The 27370-nt window shown below is 35.4% G+C and overlaps 2 protein-coding genes across 2 annotated transcripts in view; one reads left to right on the top strand and one right to left on the bottom strand.

Moving 5' to 3' along the window:
- The window catches only part of LOC124635755, a 112225-nt gene extending 102356 nt beyond the window's left edge, over nt 1-9869 (top strand). The window contains exons 16-19 of the mRNA XM_047171706.1: nt 4310-4594; nt 4861-5019; nt 6070-6207; nt 6619-9869. Of these exons, the coding sequence (XP_047027662.1) occupies nt 4310-4594; nt 4861-5019; nt 6070-6207; nt 6619-6963 (927 nt within the window). The 3' untranslated portion in view covers nt 6964-9869. The remainder of the gene's footprint in view (nt 1-4309; nt 4595-4860; nt 5020-6069; nt 6208-6618) is intronic.
- A 14036-nt stretch (nt 9870-23905) lies between these two features.
- LOC124635993 lies at nt 23906-26091 on the bottom strand. Its single transcript, XM_047171954.1, has 8 exons — nt 26036-26091; nt 25627-25812; nt 25418-25480; nt 25263-25331; nt 24944-25069; nt 24659-24821; nt 24503-24580; nt 23906-24385 (listed from the first exon to the last, which is right to left on the bottom strand). The coding sequence occupies exons 2-8, from the start codon at nt 25720-25722 to the stop codon at nt 24132-24134; spliced, it is 849 nt and encodes a 282-aa protein (XP_047027910.1). The 5' UTR covers nt 25723-25812; nt 26036-26091; the 3' UTR covers nt 23906-24131.
- Nucleotides 26092-27370: the final 1279 nt, after the last annotated feature.

The raw sequence follows: 27370 nt of genomic DNA, 5'->3' as shown, positions 1-27370 counted from the left end.
AGACGAGTTTTAATAGCAATTGCTTAGCTATCCTTTTTTCTTAATAAAACCTCTGCATGCTTACGATACGTATAATAGAAACGCAGTCAATAAAATTCCATTATACAAACCCAAGAAACATAAACCAAATTACAAACAAATCAAACTCCAACGATACCAGGATGGCTCAATCTGAGCAATGAAGTGAGCAATTCGCTCAATCAAAAAGCTTGTAAAGAGGATATCCTTGCAATAAAGCGACGATTGTTGACGGCAGAGGGCGTTGCTATGTTGAACTCAATGAAATCGGTGGAGCGATTGATGGCAGGCGAAAGGGGCAGAGGTATGAGTAAGTTCATTGATATGGATCTTAATATGAATGCTGTCAAAAGGGGTCTGCAACTTTCAAAAAATATATTTAAGTTGTTAAAGTAAACTAGTAAAGCGATGGATAGTTTGTCATTTTATTTGCAGCTAGCTGTTGCCCGCGACTTCGTCTGCGTGGGCAAATAGAATTTCTAATTTTCCAATTTCGTTCATTTAATCGTTCATTGCTCATCCCCCGTGGGTGATAGCGTGATAATATATAGCCTATGTGTTGAACCGGCCCCCAGGTAATAGTCATGCAAAATTTGATTTAAATCCACGCAGTACTTTTTGAGTTTATCCGGGACAAACATACAGACAAACAGATAAACAGACATACAGACAAAAAATCTAAAAACTACATATTTGGGTTCAGAATCGATTATGGATCACCCCCCAAGTGTTCTTTAAAAAAAAATATTCAATGTACAGTTTTGACTTTCCTATCGTTTTATTATATGTATAGATTGTGAAATGTTATGTAGCTAATTTTCATGCAAATAATTAGCACACGATTAAAAATGCGCAATAAAAATAAAATTAACTAAAAAATTACCAGAAAATGTTTATCGTATAAGCCTTAGTACACAACGTAGGCAGGTGCACATAATTGTAAGGCGATTGGCAATTTATTTCGCGAGGATATCCTTAGCCTTAAGCGGTTTCATATTATATTAGGTGCACACCTGCTGCAATGAGCCAACTGAGCTTTATAGCTTCCGATCGTATGTCCTGGTTTTTTATGCAGATTTTTTATATGAATTTAATTGCCATAAGATTTATTTGAGTGTGATATTATTGATAGTAATTTAGTCCAATGAAGCGTTTTTATTAATGTTGTCACTTAATATTAATTTTATATAAAGTGGCAATGTCTTTAAGCTTGGGAGAATTTAAAAGGATTATTAAGGCAACTATGTAAATGTTTAAATTTATAATCTAGTAAGTTTTTCTGCCACTGTGTTAATTTATCGTCCTGGGTGTTATGACTTAGGATTAATCTTCCAAGACAGTTCACTGTAGACCTCAAAATTTTACAGCGTAAAAGAGCTTACACATTGCAAATACAAAAAAAAAACCTAAACCCCCCCCACTTATCCTCATTACAATCAAAGATCCACCTTCATCCAAGACTTTTCACGTCAACACCTGATAGGGTGTTACCTGGCTACCCCCCAATGCACGTGCGTGATCATAATTAACCGGCAAATGAGCAATTTAACTGAGATTAGCTAAGTTAATCTCGTCACATATAAATAAGGTTTAGGAGGTGGGGAGATTGGGTTTTAATAAATATGGTGTCGTTACGTAGTTAAAATCTTGTTTGGTCTTTTTGAGTAGACGCGTGAATTTTGCTTCGTAACGTTCTGCTTGAGATAGATAGATATAACTAGCGGAAAGTGTGGCCGACTATGAGCTAAATTTTAATCTGTGTTTAAGAGTTTACTTTTGATCCTAAACCTTAAATGCATTTGCATTTTTCATGAATGCCTGATAGGACAGATACTAGAAAATTTGTGCTCACACAGACACTATTATTTAATTAACTGCCGACTATCAAACTGCTAATTTAATAGGTCTTTCAATAATATTGCATAAATGAACATTTATGAGCATACTCGTTGAACGACTTATAAATATAAAAACATATAAACCCGCGTTCCAACATCTTTTTAATACAAAAGTCAAACCTAACAAAACAATCACTAACGCTGGACTTTTTATAGCATAACCTTGTCAATAAAATCAATAAATAATATTTATTGCAATATATAGTACTAAAGAGCTGCTAAGTACCATCTAATCTTACACTAGAGGCTAGCACAGTCTACTTAACATAGGTATTCAGCACATGGGTACTAACTCGCATAATATTAGCATGTCGTCCAGTTTACGATTTGCGAGCCTAAGGCTAGAATTTGAATTAGTTTATAGGTATTTAGACCAGTTAGAGTAGTGTGAAATGTGGGAAAGGCTTCTAGCCTAATTTTGGGGTAGTCACATTTTTAAGCAATCGGGACAGTTCAAAGTAAACCCGTCTTATCTGAATCAAATTTTTATTTTTTCTATGCATGGTACTTATGCAAGAAACCGTCTTGTCTGAACCTTATTTCTACTTTACCTATGTTGAGATTTTTAATATAGAGGTTCTTTAAAAAAAATAGTTATCCATGTTATGATTGGATCAAAATCTACACTTATTTATATATTACGGTTTTTCCCTCATGGATCCAATCACAAGTCTTACTTTAAATGCACGTTAACATAAATCCATCAAAATATTCCCTTAACCACAGAACTTATAAAACCTCCTATTCACCACATACCTGTTCACATGCCTACAACATCCTATTCATCGTCAAGCGACGTTAATCCAGCAATTCAGCCTACTATGAGCCTACTATTTCAGTTCACATATTTGCTGTGCATTTTTTTTTTAATTTCACACTTGGCCAACCCTGTATAGGTAATTAGTGTTCAATTCGTCGTCTATTCAAGTCTGTCGGTGAGTGCCCTACTCGGAGGGAAATATACGGGAAATGTGAGCTTGCTCTTACCACGGGTGTTTTTGAGAAATATTTTTATTAGATTTTTTATATAACTTGGTTTTGAGTTGGTTAGGAGGTGTGCTGTTATTATTGTATTAGAAAAAAAACTTTAGCGTATCCTTGATTGAAACATTTTTTTATGTTTTTTTTTTTATGCTATTTCATCGCAGGAATTTTTATTCTAGATTGGTAGCAAGTTGCAATTTTTTTTTGTCCTATGACAACTTAAGATTAATTTTGTTTGAATAAAACATGTTTCAAGTTAGTGATTATTATCATTCACTTAGGTCTCTCTTCCCGCTGGTCATCATTTGCAGGTATATTGTTTACGCCATATCTAAAGTTCCCATCGGCATTTATTTTCGCCACCTAAATGACCTCTAGACTTGCCCACTTATTTTCTTTCCGGTCAATTAACTTGGAAAACCTCTAACTTATGAAGGTCAAAAGAAAAACAGTAACCTGTATGCAAAAACATTATCGACATCTATCTATATTTAGTATTGTTTTTTTATAACAATTGCAATCAGATACGGGCCGCTTGGTGTTTCAATGATAGATGAAAATATAATTTCATATGATATCCAAATGACAATCGTTGGAGTCATATTTTTGTATGAATGGTATGACGTAAGCGTGCTTATTATATACCTTACGATATTGATTTCTGATAAGACCACCAAAATTACCAAAAATTCCAAAAACATTATTTTGTATTTTTTTTGTGATAGTTATATGTTACAAGCTATGCAATCCTGTTGATTTCAATTCCATTTTGCGCGCTATATTGCTGCCCATAACTTTCCCTTATATCATCGTGTTGATGCTAATGGCACACAGCTTAGACTTGCACTAATAAAGTACTTACAATATTTTACTACTGTACAAACTAGATCATAACATTAGCATAAACTTTATCAAGTATTCCTAAACCGGTTGTCACTTCGAGAACTCACAGTAGGGTTACCGCAGCTCTATATTTTGCCATTCTATTCGAGTTCATTCAGACGGAATACAGGCCCTCTCAAACCCGTCCGTAGTTTTTCACCGAATGACACCATCAAATCAGATGATTCAATTATTTACTTGTATACTTTTCATTGCCTTAATTAAAATTTTACGCGTACTGACGATGTTTTTTTAATTTTTCCCCGTCGCGTTTTGTTTTGCACCTCTGAAGTGTGAATCTGTGCATGAGTGTCACTTTACGTTTTGTTGCGTATTGTTCTTTGTTGTTGTATTTTTTTATTTAATTAGGGCTCTTGAAGGGTGCTGTTTCGAGTGCGACGTCGTTTTTGTACAGAAAAAATGTCTGTGCAAATTAAAGCTGTATAAAATATATCGACCATAAATCATAGTTTTTATTCTAGTCTAGTCTGAGAAGATGGTTTTTACAATATTTTTCTTTCTTCTAGAAGAGCAACATACAGCAGCTGAAAGAAGAAATCAAAGAGAAGTTACCACCTTCAGAAAACTTAAAACCTGTGCCACCTCCCGTGGTGCCAACCTTGGCGCCCCCTGGTGGCGAAACCTTAAAACGTAGCAAAAAGAACAGGCCTGCTCCTCAACCACCAAGACCTTCGGACTTGGAGATCAGAGCACCATCGGAACTGCTGGTTGGAGTGCCTGGAGCGCTGAAGACTCAGTGGAAGCATCAGCCATTTGTGCTGGTCACGGGGGCTGTGACTTATGTAGCTAATGTAAGTATTTGTAGTAGCTCGTCTATTTGGCATATAGTAAATGCTTATACTTACATAATGAAGAATCTATGAGGATTAACTTGAATTATTTACAGTGAAAGAGTGGTCAAATTGTCCAGTAAATTTAATCATATAAAGCTGAGATCAGTTATTTACTTTGAGCAAGCATTATGTAATTCTCATTCATTCTTTTAGTATCACTGTAAGAAGCCGACCATGTCTTGAAGAATAGACAGTTTCTAATCCTCATAATTTGTTTGATACAGTACTTAGGATCAACCGTAGTGAAAGAGCTTCGAGGCACGGAGTCTACAAAGAAATCGATACAGAAGCTGAAGAAGTCCACCAAAGAACCGAGAGACTCCCCGGACATCATCCTCTCTATCAGCTATAGAGGCGTCAAGTTCCTAAACACTATTACCCGGGTGAGTAAAATTCTCTGCACTTTAGGTGTTACAGGTTTCCTTGCAATGGTGTACTTGAAATAGGAGCATTTTAAGACTTAGGGGGTTTTAGACGAAGATGTGCAGAGAAATAGTGTAGTCCAAAAGATCTGAAATTAGAATTGACTAACCAGGTAATAAGGTATCCTTATAATATGAAATGCATTTTAGAAACTAAAAAAATAATACCAATTAAAAAGAATATGCTCATAAAATCGGAAATGCCGTTTCTCCGAAAGGCAAATTGACCTTTATTTATTTTACCATTCATTCTTTTGACATCCACCGAGACGAAAAAGTTAAAAAATAAAACTATATCCCGTCATTTTTCTCAACTACGATGCTCCCAAGTTTGTAGGTCCTTGGCGGCAAACTTTTGCGACTGTTAAAGGTCTTTGAGGGTCATCCGAGTGTAAGACGGCAAACATCCCGGGGTCCCTGACAAAGGGCCTCCGTGGCCTCCCTAACTCTTGTCTGATTTTTAATTACGCTTCATTCTTCACACTTGATCGGACCGATGACCAATCTCTTCTTTATGTTTCTTAAAAAAAAGATTGTTTTTTCTCTGTTCCCCTTTTTGTACAATGATTTTTTATGTTAGAACCCTTCACGGTTAGTTAAGTGGGATAATTAGTGTTTTTTTCAATGTTATGCTTGCGAAGCACGGCTGAAATTTAATTTGGACTTGTTTTTTTATATTAAAAAATGAGTGAAATATTGTTTGGACAGAATTTAAAAAATATTCCAGTTTTTTATTAAAAGGTACCAATAAAACATTTTCGGCTGCCAGTGATAGTAACTGAATATTTTTTTGAAACAAGCGACGCTTTTAATTTGTCAGATTTCTCTTTTCAACTCTCGTTTCGATGTTATTGCACTAACAATGAATTTTATACGTAACAGACTAGCTAAACTAAAATATTAAAAAACCAATTTTTAAACTTTGCACATACACTGTGTTATTTTTGGAAACAAATATGGATATTGTTTTTAAGTTTGCTAATAATTTATTCCTTTTTCCTCCCTACTCAGGAGTTAGTATGTGAGCACGAGATCCGCAACATCCACTGCGCATGCCAGGATGCAGATGACCTGACACACTTCGCCTACATCACGAAGGACCACACCAGCCGGAGCCATTACTGCCATGTCTTCAGAGTCGCTACCATGGTCAGTTGATTCTTTAATATTGTCTTTTTAGCTCTTTAAGATGGCGTAAAATCTATGACGAACATTTTGGTCTGTAAGAATAGAAATTGGGAACATTTTTGGACATTTTGCGTGTCATAAAATGATTGCACTAAAAGTGCGTCGTTTGCATCGCACCTTATAATTATTATCGTTGACTTTAGCTTCAAGAGTTCAATTAGCTTCAAGGATCATCATCCTCCGAGCCTTTTCCCAATCATGTTGGGGTCGGCTTCCAGTCTAACCGGATTCAGCTGACCGAATTAGCTTCGAGGATGTCTTTAAGAATTCTGTCTATTTGAAATCAAAATCTAAATGCAGATTCTTGTTATCGTTTTACTCAAACCTGGTTGTCGTATATGTAATGTAACCGGTTAACTGTTTATTTTCCAGGATCAAGCGACGGAAGTAATCCTCACACTCGGCGAGGCTTTCGAAGTAGCTTACCAAATGGCACTAAGGGAGCAATCAAACAGAACCAGAGTGACTCAATCACTAGCTAAGACTCCAACTCACGACCCGATGACCACATCTAACAAGGAGAAACCTAATGTCAACCATGGCAGATCACATTCCATAACCGAGATTAAGTTGAACGGACATCAGTTGAAGATCGCGCCACTCCCTGCTTCTCTGTCTAATGAAGATTTTCAAGCAGCTACAAGGAACTCTGATGGCTCCAAAAGTCCTAGAACCCCACTACTCAAAGCTCCCATAGCGTCTACCGAAGAATTGTGAAAGCAAAGGTATTGTTAACTATACTGTTTAAGATCAGTTTCGAGATTATCGAACAAATGAAATTGATATAGTAATAGTTGAAGTAAATTTTGAAGTTTTTGATGTTGATTAATTTGGCTAAAATGTTCATGGAATTGTCTTCCCGGAAGATAAGCTTCCTATTGTAATGGAAATATTAAATGTAATAACGAAAATATAAAATAAATCAAAATGTCTCGTCGTTATTGATCGTTTTCGAAATCGAGTCAGACATTTTGGATTTGTGTAAAAACCAAAAACTATTGTAAGTGTCTATAGCATGTTTTTTTACTAACATTTTCTTTGGAAACGCAGTTGATAAATAAAATAAAGGAAGCTGAAAAATCTAGTTGAAATTAAACTTTTGCAATGTTTTTAATGATATTACTCGAATTTTGAATCGATATTTTAAACTAGGTTTGGAAATTAGTGTTAATTTAAGGTTGGCACACATTATTTGTTAGGTGTAATTGTTGTAAGGTACTAATAAAAACATGGCAATCAAAATATTGTTTTAAGTATTATTATGTGTTCATTTGGAATTGCTACAAGCGCGTTCGTTTATTCTTTAAGAAAAATAATATTTGCTAGTTTTTTATACATTGCGTATTTACTATTATTGTGCTATATGCCCATATAATGTGTGGCAGCCTTTATTGGACCAGCTTCGAAATTACCAGAATTCGCTGGTTCAAGACTATTATAAAGGTCTATTTGTATTTCAATTTCGACACTGCTTTTACGTACCATAACCTTATTTATATGAACTATTGTATAAAATAGTTAATTGAACAATTTTACTATTGAATAGTAAAATTCTAGGGGCTGTTATATTTATACATAGTAGGTTTTTATTGATTGTATATTTTTGTTTTTGTTAGTATTATGCGAATGTTGAGTAAGTGCAGCTGTGTAAATGTTTTCTCCAATGATGCGTTGAAATAAAGTTTTACGTTACGTGATGAAATTGTCGTTAGCTTTTGTTTAATTTTACGCGTTTTTGGAAAAATCATATTTGGATATTTGGGTAGGCCTAACTATATAATCTCGTTTAGCATAGTTACGTTACCATTTTCGGTGTCGTATGTTATTGTAATTGTACATAGTTTTAACTTAAGGGTTTCCATATATTATGAAGATGGGTTGTTAATATAAACACAATCTTATGACGAGAATAAAGCGAATAAGCCTAAAATAACATATAGTACATAAAACATATCAAACTGATGTTACATGTTATTTAAAAGCCAGTTTAGCTAGATCTCTACTCTATATTGATTTACGAAGCAAAGTTTTGTGATTCGCTTGCATGTAGAGGCCTATTTAAAATGGTCGGCAGTTTGAAATTTAAAAATTGAGCTTCCGATGTTAATTTTGCAAGTAGTTTTATCGAGTTAAAAAGTACATACAATAAACGTGTCTAAAAATGACGAAAAAAAAATGTAATTTTGAAATAAATGTTTTGATGTTTTCTTCAATTAAAGCAACTGTTTGCTCAAGCCAGTGGCGTTTTGCAATAGTTTTAAAAAGTTCGCTAATTTTTAAAATATTGAAATTGTACTCTCTTTTGTTATTTTCTATGACGTTGTATTCGTTGATGATTTGACGTTATAATGTATATTCTAATTTTAAATGTAATGTTAAATTATACAACATGACGTCAAATTATTAACCCTAAAAAGTCTGATTAATTGATTTGAGATTTGTGTAATCCATGTGATAAAAAAGTAAAAAATATACAAATAATTTTGGTTTTCTTTCATTTATTACCTTATGCTTTTAAATAATTTGTATGTATATGTGACACGGCTTTATAAATGTTAACGTTGAAGTTATATTGTCATATAACTAGATATATCTATCGATGTTCGGTTTAATAATGTAGATTATATCAATATTTATATAATGATATAGTATAATATATAATAGCATATAATATAGCGATATAAAATGTGCCAAAATGCAATATTACAGGTAATGACGCCAATATACAAACCCCATGATATTTTCCCGTAAAGTCTAAATCGCTCATTAGAAACACCAATTTTGTATCAGAATATTTTATTTTACATTTTTATTACATTTATTATAGCATTACCGTCCCCTTTATTGAAAATTATTAGCAAAAACATAAATAAGTGCGAGTAGTTTTTTTACATACATTTTTTCATTTGATTTATACACATTTTTGAGTATATTGAAATATTTTAAAAATTTTGACGTAATATTTTAGAAGTAATAAGTGAAAATGATTGTTACCAGCATTCATAGAATTACCTAAATGTGAGCAAGACGAATAATGCCGAAATAATTTAATTTAATTTTAATCACAAAGAATCACAACATTTAAAAATGAACCACGCAACAAGTTTTAGCTAGACATAGTTTAAATATATCACTGGATGTATACCAAAGAGTTATATATATAACGATATACCTACTTTCTAGTAAAATAGATCACAGCTCAGTAATTTAAAAAAAACATGTTATTATAAGTACCTGTATCGTTAAAGCATATTGAGAATATATAAAATCATCACTGCCGCAAAAACGAAAATTTCAGAGTAACGTAGAGCTTCTACTTTTGTAAATTTATATGTTCTTCAATGTACATACGAATCTGTTCATTAAAGTTCATTTAAATTCAGAGACAGTACATTTAATTTCAGAGTAAGTTCATTAAATTTTGAAGCTTTTTAAATGAACTCAGACGCTTCCTCAAATACCAAACTTTATCTATGTATGGTAGAAGGTTATTGGTTGTGTACTATTATTTATTTTAAATGTAGTATTACGAAAGTATATTGTAGTTCAGAACATTCGAATACTATTGTAAATACCTATCTATAACGATATTATATTCAAAATTCAATAAACAGTGAAATATATTTGGCTTGTTATTTAATTGTTTACCTAACATTTATTTATCTATACATATAATAAAATGATAGGAAAGTCAAAACTGTACATTGAATATTTTTTTAAAAGAATACTTGGGGGGTGATCTATTATCGATTCTGAACCCAAATATATAGTTTTTAGAATTTTTGTCTGTTTGTCTGTATGTCTGTTTGTCTGTTTGTCTGTTTGTCTGTATGTTTGGTCTCACTGAACTCGAAAAGTACTGCATAGATTTAAATCAAATTTTGCATGAATATTACCTGGGGGCCGGTTCAACATATAGGATATATATTATCACGCTATCACCTACGGGGGATGAGCAATGAACGATAATTTCTGTTAACGTTTCTGCAACAGCGGGTGCAATAATGACACATATTTGAATGTTGAACTTTGTAAGTTTATCGGCCTATTATCAATCTTTACATAGAAAATAACGCTTTTATAAGTAACTTGAGCAAAAAACTGAATTTAAAGAAATGATATCCTAAAATTATAGATGAAGAAAATCATGCAGAAACAGATGTGCCATAAAACTGGTAGTAGGTAAAATATCAATGAAAACAGACTTCACTTTGTCATGGTATGTTCTTACTTTCAAGAAAAAATTATATGACAACGTGTGTATTTCGCTACTGTAAAAACACTACAAGAAATATCAGCGCATCATCAGGGACATTTTTATAATTCTTTCACCATTAGAAAGCTACATTATCTGCGAGTAGGGCTGCCATCTCGAATTTCGCCAAACCCGGACAAACATTAAAAAAAACCCGGACATTTGGCGTAAATCGCATTTTTCCCCGAACGAGTACGATTTTCTTTTAACAAAATAATACCTAATTTGTAATCCATTTACTATTAACATATACTTAAATTCAATGAGGTTCTTCCTTACATGAAAAATGTCCGGGTATTCCCCGGACACTTCTTGAAACCCCGCCCGGACGGCCCCCGGACGGCCTCCAAACGAGGACAAATCCGGGGAAACCCGGACGGATGGCAGCCCTATCTGCGAGTAACATAGGGTATATTTTATCCCGGTGCGGGCAGTAGTTCCCATGGGAACGGCACCCACGTCCCGAAGAAATTATGAACTTCCCCACATTCTTAAAAAGTCTACATATGTTGTTCTGACATAATATAAGCTATACCTCTCATAAACATGAATATCCATTCATTTCATCCAATAACAAACATGCATCACACTGAAAGTGCATTGCGAGTCTAAGATTTTATTATTATAAAAAAAAACATTGTAATTAATATTCAAACATCCTTAAAAATAAGTTCCTGGTTTTAATATATTACATTATTTTGAATTCACTTACATATAAATAGAAGGTCCTTATTAATATACTTTTTGAGTAATGAAGAATGTAGGCAAAATACGACCGAAAACATTGTGTCACTTCTAAAATTAACATCAATGGGAATAACTACCTGTCACAATACGTCAACAAGATGTCAACAGAAGACAGGAGTTCGTTCGTTCTGAAAACGCACAAATTACACGTCGCAGGCCAGAGACATACTTGCTTTCAACTTCTGATCACAAATCATCGAGCTAAGAATTATATCACAAATACACCGTTCACAATTACGAACAGTCACAGTCAGACCCACGGACTGAGTCTAAAAAAACACCTTTTATATAGCTACGTTTATATCATTTATATTATTCAGTTACAAAGACATGTTACTATCAAACATGTTTTCGCTAAATGTTCTATTAGTTTTTGCAAACATACATTCCCAACTCTGATCTCATGGAGGTGGCGCGCGGGTGTCACCACTGTGCGGACTGTGCGACCTATCGCACCCAGCCCCGGTTTAAACCATGATCTGGAGCGAGAAGAAATGGGATGACAAAGAATGAGGCGGCGGAGCGACTGAAAATTCCCAACTCTCATCCCAGCCACTGCGGTAAGACACCACGAAAGCCGGATGTCGAGAGACGACTCCCGGCCACCGTAGGCGTGAGCGATTAGTTTTGAGTGGGTCATCGACCTTCCGGCTTCTGGGAGACCCGTTATTTCACGCGCACCTCAAGGAGATTCAGCAAACCCCTGTGAGGCCCACTAGGGCCAAAGCCTGACACTCCCTCACGCTGCTCAAACTGATGGCTGAGAATTACGTAACTTTCCAGGATGCCATGCAACGTGTTGCAAATGCCCAGGCCTTTGGGAGCTTGGTAATCCTTTTCTCCACCTTAACTTGAGTTTTGTGGTACATGAACAAATTAGAATAGTAATGAATTAGGTCATCTTCATCACGTATTTACCAACTCTTAATGTTCATCATGCACACCCGCTTCTCTAACTTTATTGAAGGATCACTAAGATTGTTTCATGTTGACGACCTCTGTGGCGCAAAGGTCACCAAGCCGGACTGCCGAATCTGAGGTCCCGGGTTCGATTCCCGGTTCGATCGACATTTGTGTGATGAGCATGCTTGTTGGTCGTGGTCTGGGTGTTATGATATATATCTATAAATATGTATATATGTAGCTATATGTAGTTTATCAGTTGTGTTAGCAACCATAACACAAGTTAATTAATAACTTACCATGGGGCTAACCAACCGTGTGTGAAAAAGTTGTCCCGACATTACTATAGTCCCGACATTACTATAGTTTCAGTTAGTTTAACTACGCTACTATAGCCCGCTGTCAAACCTTTTAATATCAATTCTGTAGAAGTGTGAATATCGAATGTGTAATATATCGAATTTCCGTTTGTGCATTGCACAAAAACCAACGTTATGATTTTCGAGAAGTCAAAAGAGTTGGCCGGCTAAGAATTATATTCATCGTTGGTTAATTGAATACATTTTCAGAAACCACAATAACAGTAGGAACCAAAGCGAATGATCGCTTCATAGAGCTCTGATTTTCTCGAGGCGATCAAGTCAGTTCTGGTCTGTTCGCTCATCAGATCTTTGAAAGCGGTTCGATGATAATATATTGTTGTCCTGTTTACCTACGTGTGACACATAATATGGTATTTAAACGTCCTCCGCAAGAGAGCGAACGTTTGTGCTATTTATAAAGACGAAATTTTACGGTTGTGCAGTAGTGACGCACAGTATACACAGCACTTATGTTTCTTCTGATCTGCTGGCTCCACCAAGAAATGACAAATTGCGAGCGTACATTTTGAAAATCTTGGAAGAACTGCAGGCTTCAAGTGCCAACACACGAATTGGACTTAGGGTAGGTTCATATATGACCGAACATACGTCGCGTATTTTCGGTCGCGTAACGCCAAAACAGACAAATATACAATAAAACATTCAATCATTCACACCTAACCAATGATGCGTTAGTGCGTCGATCACACATTTACAATACGCTCGACGCATTTTCCGTCAGATATGAACCGACCCTTACTCTCTCGGACGTATACTTTACCTGATCGTGAACTAATGCAAACATTTCGGTGGAATTCCAACATAACATAGTGATTGAGTGCACAGAAAAACCCCGAAACACAAGTAGTGAAACTATGCGCTTGCCTGATGACTCAGTCATCATCCACCCAGCTATTCCTCAATTGTGTGGGTGTTGGCTTCCAGTCAAACCGAATCTTTTTGAGTACCAATGTTTACTTGGAGTGCCTATCTGATCTCTTCAACCCAGTGAACTAGACACCGCGTTATCCATGGTAAGTAAAACTGTTTGACAGACTTTCTGGCTCCTGATTTGTCGCAGCTGCTGCAGAAAATGTACAAATGACAACTTTGTCAGACCTTTGTTTTATGTGAGAATTACGTAATAATTTTCCAAATCGGTTGACTAGATCCAGAGATTTCCTCAACGTCACAAACTTTACTTCTTTTGTTTAGATAAATAGTCACACATCGTCGACACCACCTTGATTGATCAACCCGTGCTGCTGCTAAGTGGTAATCCTATTATATTGTTATGTAAAAGAATACACCTACGCTACGGCATAAGTAGTATTTTGACAATTCCAAATTGCCCACGCAGACGAAGTCGCGGGCAACAGCTAGTTTGCTTTATGCTTTTAATATATTTTTTTTTATTTTGACCCAAAGAAGCTTCCCAGAGCTTAAACTTTTTTATATCAAATTACATCTAAATCGGTACATGGTACTGCTTCTAAACTATTAACTAAAGCAATGAAATAAATGGAGAGACTTATTTTACAATCTTAAAATTGATAGTTTGAATTCAAGCAAGTACTGCCTACTTAATTTACATCAGAGCGAATACTTAGTAACGTATTTAATCAAAATAGTATTTTCAGAAAAGGCATTATCAGTTTATCAGATACAATTAGGCATGAAAACCACAGAAGTATATTCAGTCATTCGTCTTGTGGTCGTCACTGTCAATGGTGCACTCTGTTTGATCAGTCTAGACAAAAGCACCTATCTATGTATACCTCTTTATTTACACGATATACAAAAAAAAAGTATGATCTACCTACAAAATTCGAAAACAGTGGGTTACTTATTTAAATAAAATTACTTTTACGGATTTTATCGCAGTTATATTAATATTATTTAATCGCGACGTTTCGGATCCTTTACAATATCCATGGTCACGGGTAGACTGTCTGCGTAAGTGTCAGGTTACAATTTTTCGTTTAGATTGCTATCGAAGCAATTTACATTTTAGACCAACATCAAATAGTAGTGACAATAGTAACAATAGCGGTCATACCATACATACCTTATAACCACAAATACTAGAATATACCAGTACACATATAAACTAGTACCAAATCCAGTGAAACATGCTAATGTATAGCAGAGCCTCGCCTCGAGGTAATTCCAATACACACTGATGGATTAGCACTTCGACTGATTGATTTGTACCTATGTGTATTTAGCTTTAGCTATATCAAAATTGGAAATGTGCTAGGTATTGGATTGTAGGCACTTTATGATTACTACTAGCATTTAATACTGAAATGGCTATGAGAAAACATCAGAGGCGTTGCTCTAAACTTGATTACAATTTTCAGGACAGGTGCAAATATTATAAGTAGAATTTTTTTCTAGGTTACCAATTGTTTAAATAAACAAAAAAGACAATAAAGTATAATTTCGTCATTTCATTTTTCTTTACAGGATGATGACAGCAATGTCGGTAATTTCATAAGTTGGTAGCAATTTTCTAGATGGGAATTTCTCTTAACACTAATATAAGACCACGATTAGGTAATTTAAGTTAAAAAAGTAACTCAGAAACCAAATATTAAACCAAATATTATAGACAAACTTAAAGACACAATGCTTAACGAAACCCATGGTTAGGAATTTCACCTTTAACTAAAACGAAACACTTTTAAAACAAAACAAATTCCAAAAAAACACAATAAACATAAAAAAAAAAAACAAAATCATAACTCATTCGCACAGTAAAAGCAAAAACAACGAGTAAATCCAATAATAAATTCTCTCCCGTTAGAAACGGCTATAAAAAATGGCTAATTATTTTTGCGCCATTAGCTTAGCCGAAAAAAGGTTGAATTTTAAGCGTCATTTATTAATCTTGGTTTGGCACGGTTCGGATACGGTCGATTAGTCGTGAGGGATGGATCGGTCCGCTACTGGGCTGGGCTACGGCCGGACACTTTAGATCGAAGATAAATAGCTAGGTTGTGTTCGTTAGTGCTTCGTCACTATGTAAGGGCTTAATTTAATGTACGATATTTATAGGTACATACAAATAAGATAGTATTTATTGTAGGAAAAGGCGCTAGCTGCCATTGCCGATTGATCACTTCGAGATTTTGCATAACCATTGCGAGAATTCTTATTCAACTTACAGGTAATTGAAGAGCATGGAAGAAGAAAACAGGCTGCGCCGACTCACAATAAAACAAATAATTGAAATGGGAAGCCGACTAGTGCACATAAGTAATTACAAGTTAAGCATAATAATAGATCAGGGAAATATTGTATTTAGAAGATACCAAATCAAAATTTACGCTAAAGACTAAGGAAACGAGGTTTCTAATAACACTCAGTATACCTTCATGGAATTTAGAAAAGTTACCTACTTATGTTCTAGCCTAGTTATGGCTACATATGATAAAATATTTCATAACAAAGATTTGAGCACTTTTCCATTTCAAGTTAAATGCTATATTTTTCTCAGCAATATTTTCCATGAGCACAAGCCTTTACAATGATTAGTACATGAGCTAATGAGGCGTAACATCGATGTTCACAATCTCACCCCCAGCTAGTTAATTTGGGGATTATTAAAGGATTCTTAGCTGTTTGTTACACATTTTTACTTAAAGATTCGTGTTTTTATATGGGTTATATAGCTTTGTAAGTTATTTTTAACTGTCCCCATTAATATGATAAATACCCATTGGTACCTAACTACAATAACAATTGAGAATGTCTCTGTTGTCACATTTTCACGCCAACACTACTGAACCTATTTAAATTACAGGTACACTGATAACTGATATTCGGGAGCTTAAAAAGGACATTGACTACTTTTTATTCAGGTACAAATAGCAGCTACGGAAACAGTTGGTTACTTGTAAGTGTTCTTAATAGTTTCACAAAACACTTTCACTAACATTCATCTGTATAATTTCTAATCAAACTACAATATAATAATAAAGAATCACTTAACATCATAATTTTGACAACAATAGTTTGGACCCCATCACGCGGGAGTGAAATTGAGACGTCCTTGAGATAAGTGGAACATTTGTTACTAAATATTGTAGCTACAGTTCAAGTGCACAAATGTTGAAGTTTTATTAGGTACATCTGTTAACATTTAGTTTAGTACATGAACAGAACAACCATCGAAGCTGAAGAGTTTTCTTTTAGCACTCGTATTAGGAGGACAAAAATTGAAACGCGAGGCTTTTCGCATCATACCCTACTAGCTTCCCCAGCCAACTACAAGCCTTTCATTCAAAATCAAAAGTCATTTTTTCAGAGTAGGCTGAAAATCAGCACTTCTTGAAATTCAAATTAATTAATTACTTACTAGGAACACTGTACCTAATAATATTACAATTAGTAGCCTCAAACTGTTTTAAAGCAGCGCTTACCTAAAACCGATCCGCACATAAAACTTCCGATCGAAAAATCTTCCACTAAACCCGACCTTAATCTTGGAAAATTTAACATCAATTTTAAACCGACTAACCTGGCAGCCGTCCGGGCGGTAAATTTCTCATCAGCCACGATCGGCTGTCGCATGATCACTCGATCAGTTACCGCATGATCAACTGATCGGCCGACTTCAACATGGCGGCGAACGTAATTGCACAGCAGATAGGCGATGCAATCTAAAGGCGTTTTAGTGCACCTTGCAAATGTTACGTGATGGTTGAGAGATGAGATTCTGATTGGTTGTATCAAATAACTTGCATCGGTCGCAATGGGTTATGAGGGAATTTAAAGTTTTTGTTAACTGTGTTTTTGTTTGGTAGATTTGTGTCTTACCCAGATATATTTTTTTAATTGTTACATTTGACATGAAGTTTAACTTAAAGCTCATTTCGTCCGAAAGTTTATCAAAATCAGATAATGCCAATAAATCAAGACTTTCAACTGCTTCTTCTAATAGCACTGATACAATACCCTACGTACGCTACCCAAGTATATGAAGAGCCAGAACAAACAATTCATACAACCATCATCTTTAATACAATTCAAACTACTAAGAAAACAAACCCTAATTTTACCACACAAATAACATCACAACATTATATATTACAAACTAAAGTAAAAAAATAAAAGCATCTACAGACAAAGATTTGATTCGTACGACGCGCGTCGCTCGCACGTCTCGTTAATTGCCCACGCTGGCTGCGTCACGTAATTAGCTGGTAATGGCTGCGACTGTGACTGGCTTAGAGGATTGACACGTACGCCTGTAAAACTGGAAAATTCTGGAATTTTTCCAAGAGTTATATGGTTGGTACTATTTTTGGGTTTGGTTTGGACGGTTTTTGGTAAATACAAATACTACCCTTTGGATAAAAGAAACTTAGTAAGTTCTAGGATAAATGAAGAGTGAGACAATAGCTCTAATTTCATTATAAGTACGTTCAATATCTATGTCATGAGTCATGTGTTAACTTAGCATCTATTAGTGTATCAATTCCATGAAATATTTTTAGAAATTAATGAAAGATTTTTGTAAGAAGTTGACACTCTCATTATGACAAGATCTGACTATATATATTGTTTTGTAAATACTTGTAACATCTTCATTAACTACCTTCACTGTACCACCTGGCTTCTAATTCCCCACCCAAAAGCTGCTCCTTATAATTATAACATATAACATGTTAATTATAATATTCTCAAATTGATGTACACCCCTAAGCGTCACGTATTGAGGTCGTATTAACGTAATTAAGTTTATTGCGACACCGAGAGGGTGAGAGGGGGTGAAGAAGGGTGAAAAGGGGGGGAAAGCTCTTTGACTTTATATCTTGGAAATTGTATTACCTACTTAGGGTCTCACAAATTATATTTATGTGTGCCCGGATCTGTTTAACGTATGGTTTTTCGTGGGGTTGAAATAAATGTTTCTTGTTGGGTTTCATGAGGATAAAAGCATTTTAAGTCTCGTGGGAAACTGATGTTAACTTTTCAATTTTGTTTTGTTCGTAGTGTAACAATAAATAAATCAAACTACCTATAATTCATTAAGGCCCAAAATCACGGCCTATATAAACGTCAGTAAGTTTTCCATAATCAATTGTTTATTTTGAATTTTCACACTCAATTTTCAAATTAAAAACTGATGTTTATGTAGTCGGTGAACTTGGCTTTTAGAGAGGGAAATTCAATGATATTTTTTGCTTTAAATAGGCCATAATGCGCGTTATACTGCACCTACCTATATACTATTAATACGTTCCAATACACCACCATTATCATCTGAAATCAATTACCAATTAAATCCAAAACCAAATTAATAGGTAAACAGAATCAGTCAGAATACCTACTATACCTAGTTAAGTTATCGTAAACCATATTGTGAGTGGACAATAGAGAATAACTCTAACAATGGAGTAAATAGTCTATGTAGTACATAGACAATATATTATGTAGTCCGCGTTACTGTGAACCATTCGTGTCCAATACTGCGTGAGGCACGTCCCGGTCTTCTTTCGTTTTTGCTAAGATTTTTAGCTGGTGGATATGAAATAGGATAGTTTATAAAGATAAGATTAAGGGCTTGAAAGGTCACGTTGATCTTGTTAGCTAGTTTTAATAATTAATGTTATTATTTTAGTTATTTAAGGTTTTTCTTATAAAATAACATTTTATTTATTTAATTGAATATAATTACATCCTAAGCACATATTAGTTTTACCCTTAGTTTTCCCTATTAAATCGACTTATATAATCATATATATTTTTTTACACGGTACTTTTATGTACAAATTTTATTTATTAATCTGTTTACCAGTTCGAATCAGTTTGTAGCACCTACATGTTCAATTTCTTTTTATTGACGAAAGTAATTTCTTATCCTGAAACTATTAATCCTGAACCACGGTAAGACCTCCCGACCCCGCTGAATACAAACTGTGGTGATCTCAAATCTTATTCCAGGGATCAGCCGCGAGCCGTCGCCTGAATTCTTACAGGTTTCAGTATATATGTAAACGTATAGGTAGGTATGCTTACTACTCGAAAGTTAAAAGTCCCGACCATTTGCCTTCTTTACTTGAAGGAAGTGAAAAGGATTATTTCTATAATCCCAAGCAGATATTATTGGGCCCAGGTACACAAAGGACTCTAGTAAGAACAGAGGTAGGTTTTAGACAATTACCGTCTTACCACAAAAACTTTTTAACGTCAGTTTAAGACTTGTCTAAAAAAATGTCAAATTATGACGTTGACATATGGTTCATTTTGGAGCCACATTTTTTTTAGACAAGTGTAAAACAGTGTTTAAAGTTTTTGTAGTAAGGCCATTAAAGTCTGACACTGCCTTTCGCTGCACCCACAGCCGGACGGAAACATTTGATGGTATGCCATATAAAAAACGAAATTTTGGCAGTTAATTGTAGGTGTTCATTGATAGATAGGTACTACCCGTAGGTACTTAATACCAGGCTCAATCGACCTTCTTTAATTCAAGCAAAAATAGTTCATACGGCACTTGATTTTTGGCGAATGCCCGTCTCATAGAATCATTTGCAGATGTTTGTTATGTTTGATGACATAAATGTACCTTTCTATTTGTCAGTGACATATGTTTCCATCACTGGATATAACATAAAATTCGTTTTTAATTTCAAAATCCATACAGAAATACAATAATAATTTCATCATTTTGAACACCAAGCTTCCAATTAGGGCACAGACCCGCGCTAACGCATTACTGAACACAGGCAGATGCGATCACCTGTGAAACAGTAACAACGCCATATTGTTCTATAATGGATGAGTTTAGCAACAATACTCGTGTGCCTAATTACTGTGATTTGCTTGCGAATTGATCATTATGGCCTTTTGATTATCTGGGACAAGTCAAGCGATTTTGTACGGTGTTTGTTATCGAATCAGGCGTAGACTATGTGTTTGATATTCAGGGCTACCTAGCTTTAATAAAGGTTTTACAGAAACGTTAGATTTAGACTTCTACTTATCGTCAGTTAATAAAACCCTATAGAAAGTTAGTTTCAGGATGCACATCGTGCATAGTGTATCTAATTTATATATAGCCAATTTAAACTAAAATGAATACATACACTCATATACGATAGTAGACTCTAAAAACTACATACATATACCGAACCTTCAATAAATACGTACACTCATATATTATGATAGTAAGCTGCATGTCGATTCTATAAAATATCACAACTCACTTCGACATCACTCTCACTTCGACTTCGATCTAAAGGTAGAATTCCGTGGACGCGACAATAGTCAACCTTTGAAAATGTATGGCACCGTTGTCGAGGCCCGTGACAGTCGCGCGCGGCCGACGAATTTCGTAAGCTGCTCGCGGCATTGTCAAAAATTTAATTCTGGTTTTACTAAAATTCTATAGATGTTATTAAGCGCTAGACCATGTTGAGAAGCGTACGGCCGCGAGCGGCTCACGAAATTCGTCGTCCGCGCGCGACTGTCGCAGCCCTCGGCAGCGGTGCCATACATTTTCATAGGTTGACTTTTGTCGCGCGCGGCTGCGACAATCGCGACCCACGGAATTCTACCTTAAAGTTTCGTGATTGACATTGTCAAACTACACTAGCGCTTCACTATCGAGCGTGTTGACAAGTTGAACTAAATCAAAGTCGAGATTTTGACAGATTTGTCAAAATCTGTCTATCTATAGGGGAGGTAGGGGAGAGATGGGCAGTTGGGAGACATGATCAAATCAGAATAAAAGGGGGGTCCTTTTATTCTGATTTCTGATCATAGTTTTGTTTTTTTTTAATTGGGTAGTTTACGTTACCGACTGGTAACGGTGTTCATCCATAGACTATCTGTCATTTCTGTGAGTTGTCAAGAACAAACACTCGTAAAAGTACTTAAATATTTTGTTGCGGTTTCGGATCGTTATAAAGAGAAAACTAATGAAAGGTATGTGTATTTTCTATTATTAATTATTGATTGTCAAAATCTCCAGTTACAATTATAGTAAGTCGATGCAATCCACACCTATTATACCTTTAGAAGAGAGTACTACAGCAATAGTTAATGGGCCCCACGTTTTTATTTTAGTCTAATATGACCGGGACCACCTACGTAGGTTGACAGGTAAGTAACTATTTTTTATTTTCTAGTTTTCAGTGCACATAAGATAAAACCGTTTAACTTAAAAGTTTTTTTACCGATTTTTTTTCATAAACTAAGTCAAAAGTGTCCAATGCTCTCTATGGTAGGGAGGCTTTTCTTCGTCAGTGAAAATTTGTGAGGTTATAAATCTGCGCGAAAAATCCTTTATAGAATCTTGTTTCAGGTACCGTTGCCAACTTGATCTAGAGACTATTATATTTAAAATAGTGTTTAAATAAAGTTCTAAGTGTTTTAAAGTGATTAAGTGCCTACATTTAACGATGGCTAGAATGTTTTTGCTTAAATCTTTATTAGAAGAAGCTCATGCTTTAGATAATTTAGAAAAGCGTCAACAATCTGCTAGAATTCGTAGTTTACCTTTATTAACTCGCGATGATGACTATGTGAGCATATATAGATTGTCAAAGGAGCTAATTGACCAACTGGAGTCTGATTTACTGCCCCTGATAAAGCCCACAAAACGTCGAGGCAAAGGACTTACAACTCGTGTAAAAGTAAGTATTGACACAGTTTATAGTTGAAAAATTGTAATCAAGCACACAATAATAAGAAAAACACTTAGTTCTTAATAAGGAGTATTCCCTTTATGTGGTTTCCCCGCCAGCTGATATGTTTTCAAAAGCCTCTGTACTTCAGTTATAATATTGGTATTCTCTTAAGCATGAAAATAACCAAATTGGTCTCAATTTTGTTTTCACTAAATCCAGATAAAGTAGGTATTACATTTTTTATTGATTTATTGTTTCACAGATACTATGTACTTTATCATTCTTGGCTAGTGGCAGTTACCAGAAGGTTATTAAAGAGGGCATCAGAACTTATTTATCGCAACCGTCTGCATCTCGTTGCATAAATGAAGTAGTGGAAGCTCTGAACAATCCGGCCGTAGTAAAAAAATATATAAGGTTTCCTCAAAATCAGCAAGAAAGGCAAATTTTAAAAGAAAGGTTAGTACCTAGATATAATATAATTTTAATATTATTATAATTAAACTGACCCTTTTATTTTTACAGTTGATCATGTTAGTGATTATTGTAAATTACAGGTTCTACAAAAGGTTTGGGTTTCCAGCCACCATAGGCTGTATTGATGGCACTCTGGTGGCAATGAAGAGACCAGCAGAGAACGAAGAACGGTTTTACTGCCGCAAAGGCTACCATGCAAGAAATGTGCAATTGGTAAAATGGATTTCAATGTTGTAATCAATTATAATTAGGTATAATAGAGTCATTGTAATTTATTTCTTTTTCAGATAACAGATGCAGATTTAAATATTTTACACGTGGATCCCACATATGGAGGAGCTACTCACGATAGCTTCATTTTTAATTATAGTGCTATCAAAGACCATTTAGAGGCATTAACAAATGCTGGTGAAGAAGTAGTTTTGCTCGGTAAGTAGATCCTTTCCTGACCCTGCTTCAGAATATAAGCCTAATTACTAAGTATAAAAACTACATAGTTATTTTTTTTTCAGGTGATTCAGGATATGCTCAGCGTGCCTACCTCATGACGCCAATTAGTGGCGCTGAAGAGAATTCCCCTGAAGCTTATTACAATAAGCGTCATTCAACTGCTCGCAACTCAGTTGAGAGAACAATAGGCCTCCTAAAAGGACGATTTAGGTGCTTATTAGTACACAGAGTACTCGACTACCATCCAGATGTAGTTGCAAAAATAGTAATTGCATGTTGTGTTTTGCACAACATGTGCAATCGCGCGGGAATTCCGGCAATCTCTATTTCCGAGGAAGAAAGAGTAGAAGAGCTTGAAATAATTGCTGAAGCAACAAGGAGGCAAACTAGAGATTTACCATCCAACGCCGATTTAGCTTTAGGTCAATTACGAAGGCGAAACTTCGTGAATGGGCTTTGGCGTTCACGTCATAATTAATGGGTGCTAATTAAATAGACTTCTTTTTATTATCATTATTCGGCCCAAAAATGTATGTTGGCTTCTAAATTACTAAGTCAGCCACAATTAACTATGCCGGATTGCTGAACCAGAGGTCTTGGGTTCGATTCCCGGTTCGGTCGACATTTGTGTGATGAGCATGCTTGTTGGCCGTGGTCTGGGTGTGACAATATGTATCTATACTAATATTATAAAGAGGAAAACTTTGTTTGTTTGGTTGTAATGGATAAACTCAAAAACTACTGGACCAATTTTAAATATTCTTTCAATAATCTTAGCTGATGTTTATTTTGTTTTGATTGAAAAAAATAAAAAAATAAACTTATGTAAATTAGCTTATTTATTGTTCAACCACCTATAACAATTTACCTAGTTTAGGACCTCGAAGTTTAGTTTAGGCCGAAGCCAAACGCTGAATCCCTTTTGAGACAACTTTAATCTAAAAATTCTGTCCCTCTCTGCACTCCTCTCCAGAAAGGACTGCATGATCTGCGTATTCAATCTTTGTATCTCCAGCTGCTGTTCTTCCAACCTCAGGAATCTCTCAGTCATGGAGGAGAATTCCTATCTCTGTTGACGGCCTCTGCCAATGCTTGCAGCCCTTGACCGACTGCAGCTACAGCTTCAGCAAAAATTCTGTCCCTCTCTGCACTCCTCTCCAGAAAGGACTGCATGATCTGCGTATTCAATCTTTGTATCTCCAGCTGCTGTTCTTCCAACCTCAGGAATCTCTCAGTCATGGAGGAGAATTCCGTTCGCCGTTGTGATGGTGGAAGAGCAGCAACTGAAGACGTGTGACGTGCTGAAAAGAGAACACCTATTACTACATGCGTTAATAAAAACTCTTAAATAAATAGCTGCCTTTCGTTGTGATTTGTCTCAAAAATTGTTTTGATGGTTATTTTTAGTTTGTACTTACACACAGAACCACCTCGACTACCACGAACTGTCCTAGAGCGCCGAGAAGGTGAAGCCACTGAAGCTGTGTGACGTGAAACTAAAAAGATAAATATTTACATTTTAAAATTCTCGATCTAATGGTAGAGAATGCTGTTTAAATGTATTTTTTACCTACATGATGAAGCCGCAGTTCTTGGAATGACTGGGGAGGCTACTGGGGTGGAACCACGGCGTGAAGGTGAAGGTGTGGGCGTATGGGAAAGTGTTACAGTTGGAGGGGACAGGCTGGGATGATAAACATGAGGATTTGGAGGAGGAGTGTTGTCTAACTGGTTATTCTGAAACAACAGAAACAATCTTAAAAAGGCCCACTTCCTAATATTGAAATTAAATATCGACAATTCCAAGTGACACAGTAAATAATATTAAAGCACTTAGAATTTCAGAGATAGATACATACCCGTAAAATGCTTTGGCTAGTTCCAACAATGGAGCTGGATGAGGAAGCAAACAGTTTTCTCGAAATTGCACTAGCTGGTGGTCTGTAATTTCGAGGTGCTGGACTGTCCTCAATCAGGGCGGAATCCTGTAAATTGGATAAAATGGTATCTTCCTTGTGGGATAAAATTAAGATTATAATATTATTAGGGTTATTACAAGGATGAATTACTATTTCAATTATATTGGTAATAATAAAATGAATTTCAATATTTATAGATACTAATAGAATATAATCTAGACACATCATATACAGACATATTTAGTACAAAATAGCTTACATAAAATACAATAGCTGCTGATTCCTCAGTAGGCCGTGCCTGACTCTGCTGTTGTTGTGGTACATTAATCTATAATAAGTTAACATAAAAAAAAATGCTAGATAAGAGTGTAAAATAATGAATTCCATAAAATTATGAATTAAAAAATATCTTACGTTGTCATCATTAGTATTGTATATAGGTTGTGCTTCGGGTGATGGAGACGGCGTATCATTTTCCTGAAACAGGAAGGTAAATTTAATATAAAATTCACTTAACACTAAAAAGGGTCTAATCCACAAAAAAATGGGTGCTGTAAAAACGACAGCAAAGCTTGCAGAGTGTTTCTAGTATTACTTACCAATTGCATTTCTGAATTTCTTACCGGAAACGGCTGAATGCCTAAATGTGCATCTCCTGTGGAAAAGCTTTCACCACCACACAAAGCAACAATCCTTTCCTCAACCTCAGTTAGCATCATTTCGTCCTCCACCCCACCACCAGTCCTACGCCTAGCAGCAGAGCGTGCTGCAACTTTTTTTTTAATGGCGCTTTTTTTGTCAGTCCAATACTACAATCAAACATTTATTTAAAATTAAAAAGAAAATTAGTTGTCTCCATTTCCACAATATTCTTGGTCAAAAATTGAAAAAGATTACATAAAATCAAAATAAAATATTTATGAATTCAAGGAACACACTTGAAACCAAGACTATCGGCTATCGCATAAGTGGTTTGCTTTAAGGAATGTGAAGTGGTTCTAACATACTGCTGCAAAAAAAAATACTGCTAACCTTGGTCCACTGTTTGTGGGTTTTGATGGTGCCACCTATACTGTTTAAGCGCACGGCTAATTCCTCCCACTGGCTTCGACTTCGCTCTCTGGCATTTTGCGTTCTCACGAAACCCTTCGCCAGGCCAGGGTTTTGCTCCATAAACTCAACCAGAGTTTCAACCTGAGCCGACGAAGGGTGAGACGACCTGTCATTTGGACTGAAATTATTGTTGGATTAATAAAATAAACACTTCTTTAATTAATATTATTTTTAACTTTATAACAAGAAATATAAAATTACTTCATGATTTTATCACAATTACGGCGAAAACCGGCGAAAACAAACAAGCTTAAACACAATATGAAGACAGAAGATACCCGATATATTACTTTCCTCTATGACAGAAGAGAAGAAAATATTGTCCACAGATTAATAATGGTATTGGCGCTGTCAGTATTTTTTTTCGTAGGGTAAGCATAGATTATATTCACAGCACGAATTTAGAGATTTCTGTTTATTTTATACTTAAAAGCTGCCTCAAATTCCTTACAATAACAAATTATAACTAAAACATCATATTTAGCTAAAATTCTGTGTCAAAACTGATAAAATTAAAAACTGATTAATCTCGGTTGACATTTTGTCGAGTGGGGAAGTCACTAGCACAGCATTGGTCGATGTCGAGCTCACTTCACTTCGCAAGTGATTAGGTGATGTTTACAGAATGCAAAATCAAGGTCGTTCTGAATCGAATGCGAAGTGAGAGTGAATAGCGAAGTGAAATGCGAGTTGTTGTTCGAATTTTATAGAATCGACGTGCAGGCAGGCCTTGGCCCTGTTGCGCCCCGCTGGGGTTGCTGACAGTATTCTACTTGTGTAGCCCTTTCATTTGATACCCATATTGAGGGGGCTGTGCCATTTTGTGCCGGCGGCCATATTGGATTTAATTAAAGGTGTATACAAAATTTCAGACCAATCGGTTGACAGGAAGAGGGTGAAATTTGAATTACTAAATTTGATCCAAGAATAAATAATAAAACAAACGGGGTGAGCTAAATAAAACCGTTTAAATATCTCGTAATGTTGAAACTGATTGTAATTTTTAGGAAAGCTCTTTCATTATATCTAGCCGAATATAAGAAATGGCAATAAAAGTTGATAATGATCTGTAAAATCTGATTTTTTATGCAATAAATTGTGAAAAAGTGCCCATCCCTCCCCTACCTCCCCTAAAGTATGAAATGACATTACTGTACTACGTATGTATACCGAACCTTCATACATAGTCTTTATGTAAGTAAAAAAGAGGGATCTTCACGGCCACACAATGTGACCACGCGCGCGGATTAAATT

This window comes from Helicoverpa zea, chromosome 13 (assembly GCF_022581195.2).
Source record: "Helicoverpa zea isolate HzStark_Cry1AcR chromosome 13, ilHelZeax1.1, whole genome shotgun sequence".
NCBI lineage: Eukaryota > Metazoa > Arthropoda > Insecta > Lepidoptera > Noctuidae > Helicoverpa > Helicoverpa zea.
Note: the sequence above shows the minus strand (reverse complement) of the source record. Positions and strands in the feature narration are given on the sequence as shown.

Coding starts and splice junctions, on each gene's coding strand:
- LOC124635993 (XM_047171954.1), bottom strand. CDS start 25,722: ATGATGCTAACTGAGGTTGAGGAAAGGATTGTTGCTTTGTGTGGTGGT. Junction 25,332..25,417: donor ACAATACTAATGATGACAAC/GTAAGATATTTT, acceptor AACTTATTATAG/ATTAATGTACCACAACAACA. Junction 24,822..24,943: donor CTAGCCAAAGCATTTTACGG/GTATGTATCTAT, acceptor CTGTTGTTTCAG/AATAACCAGTTAGACAACAC.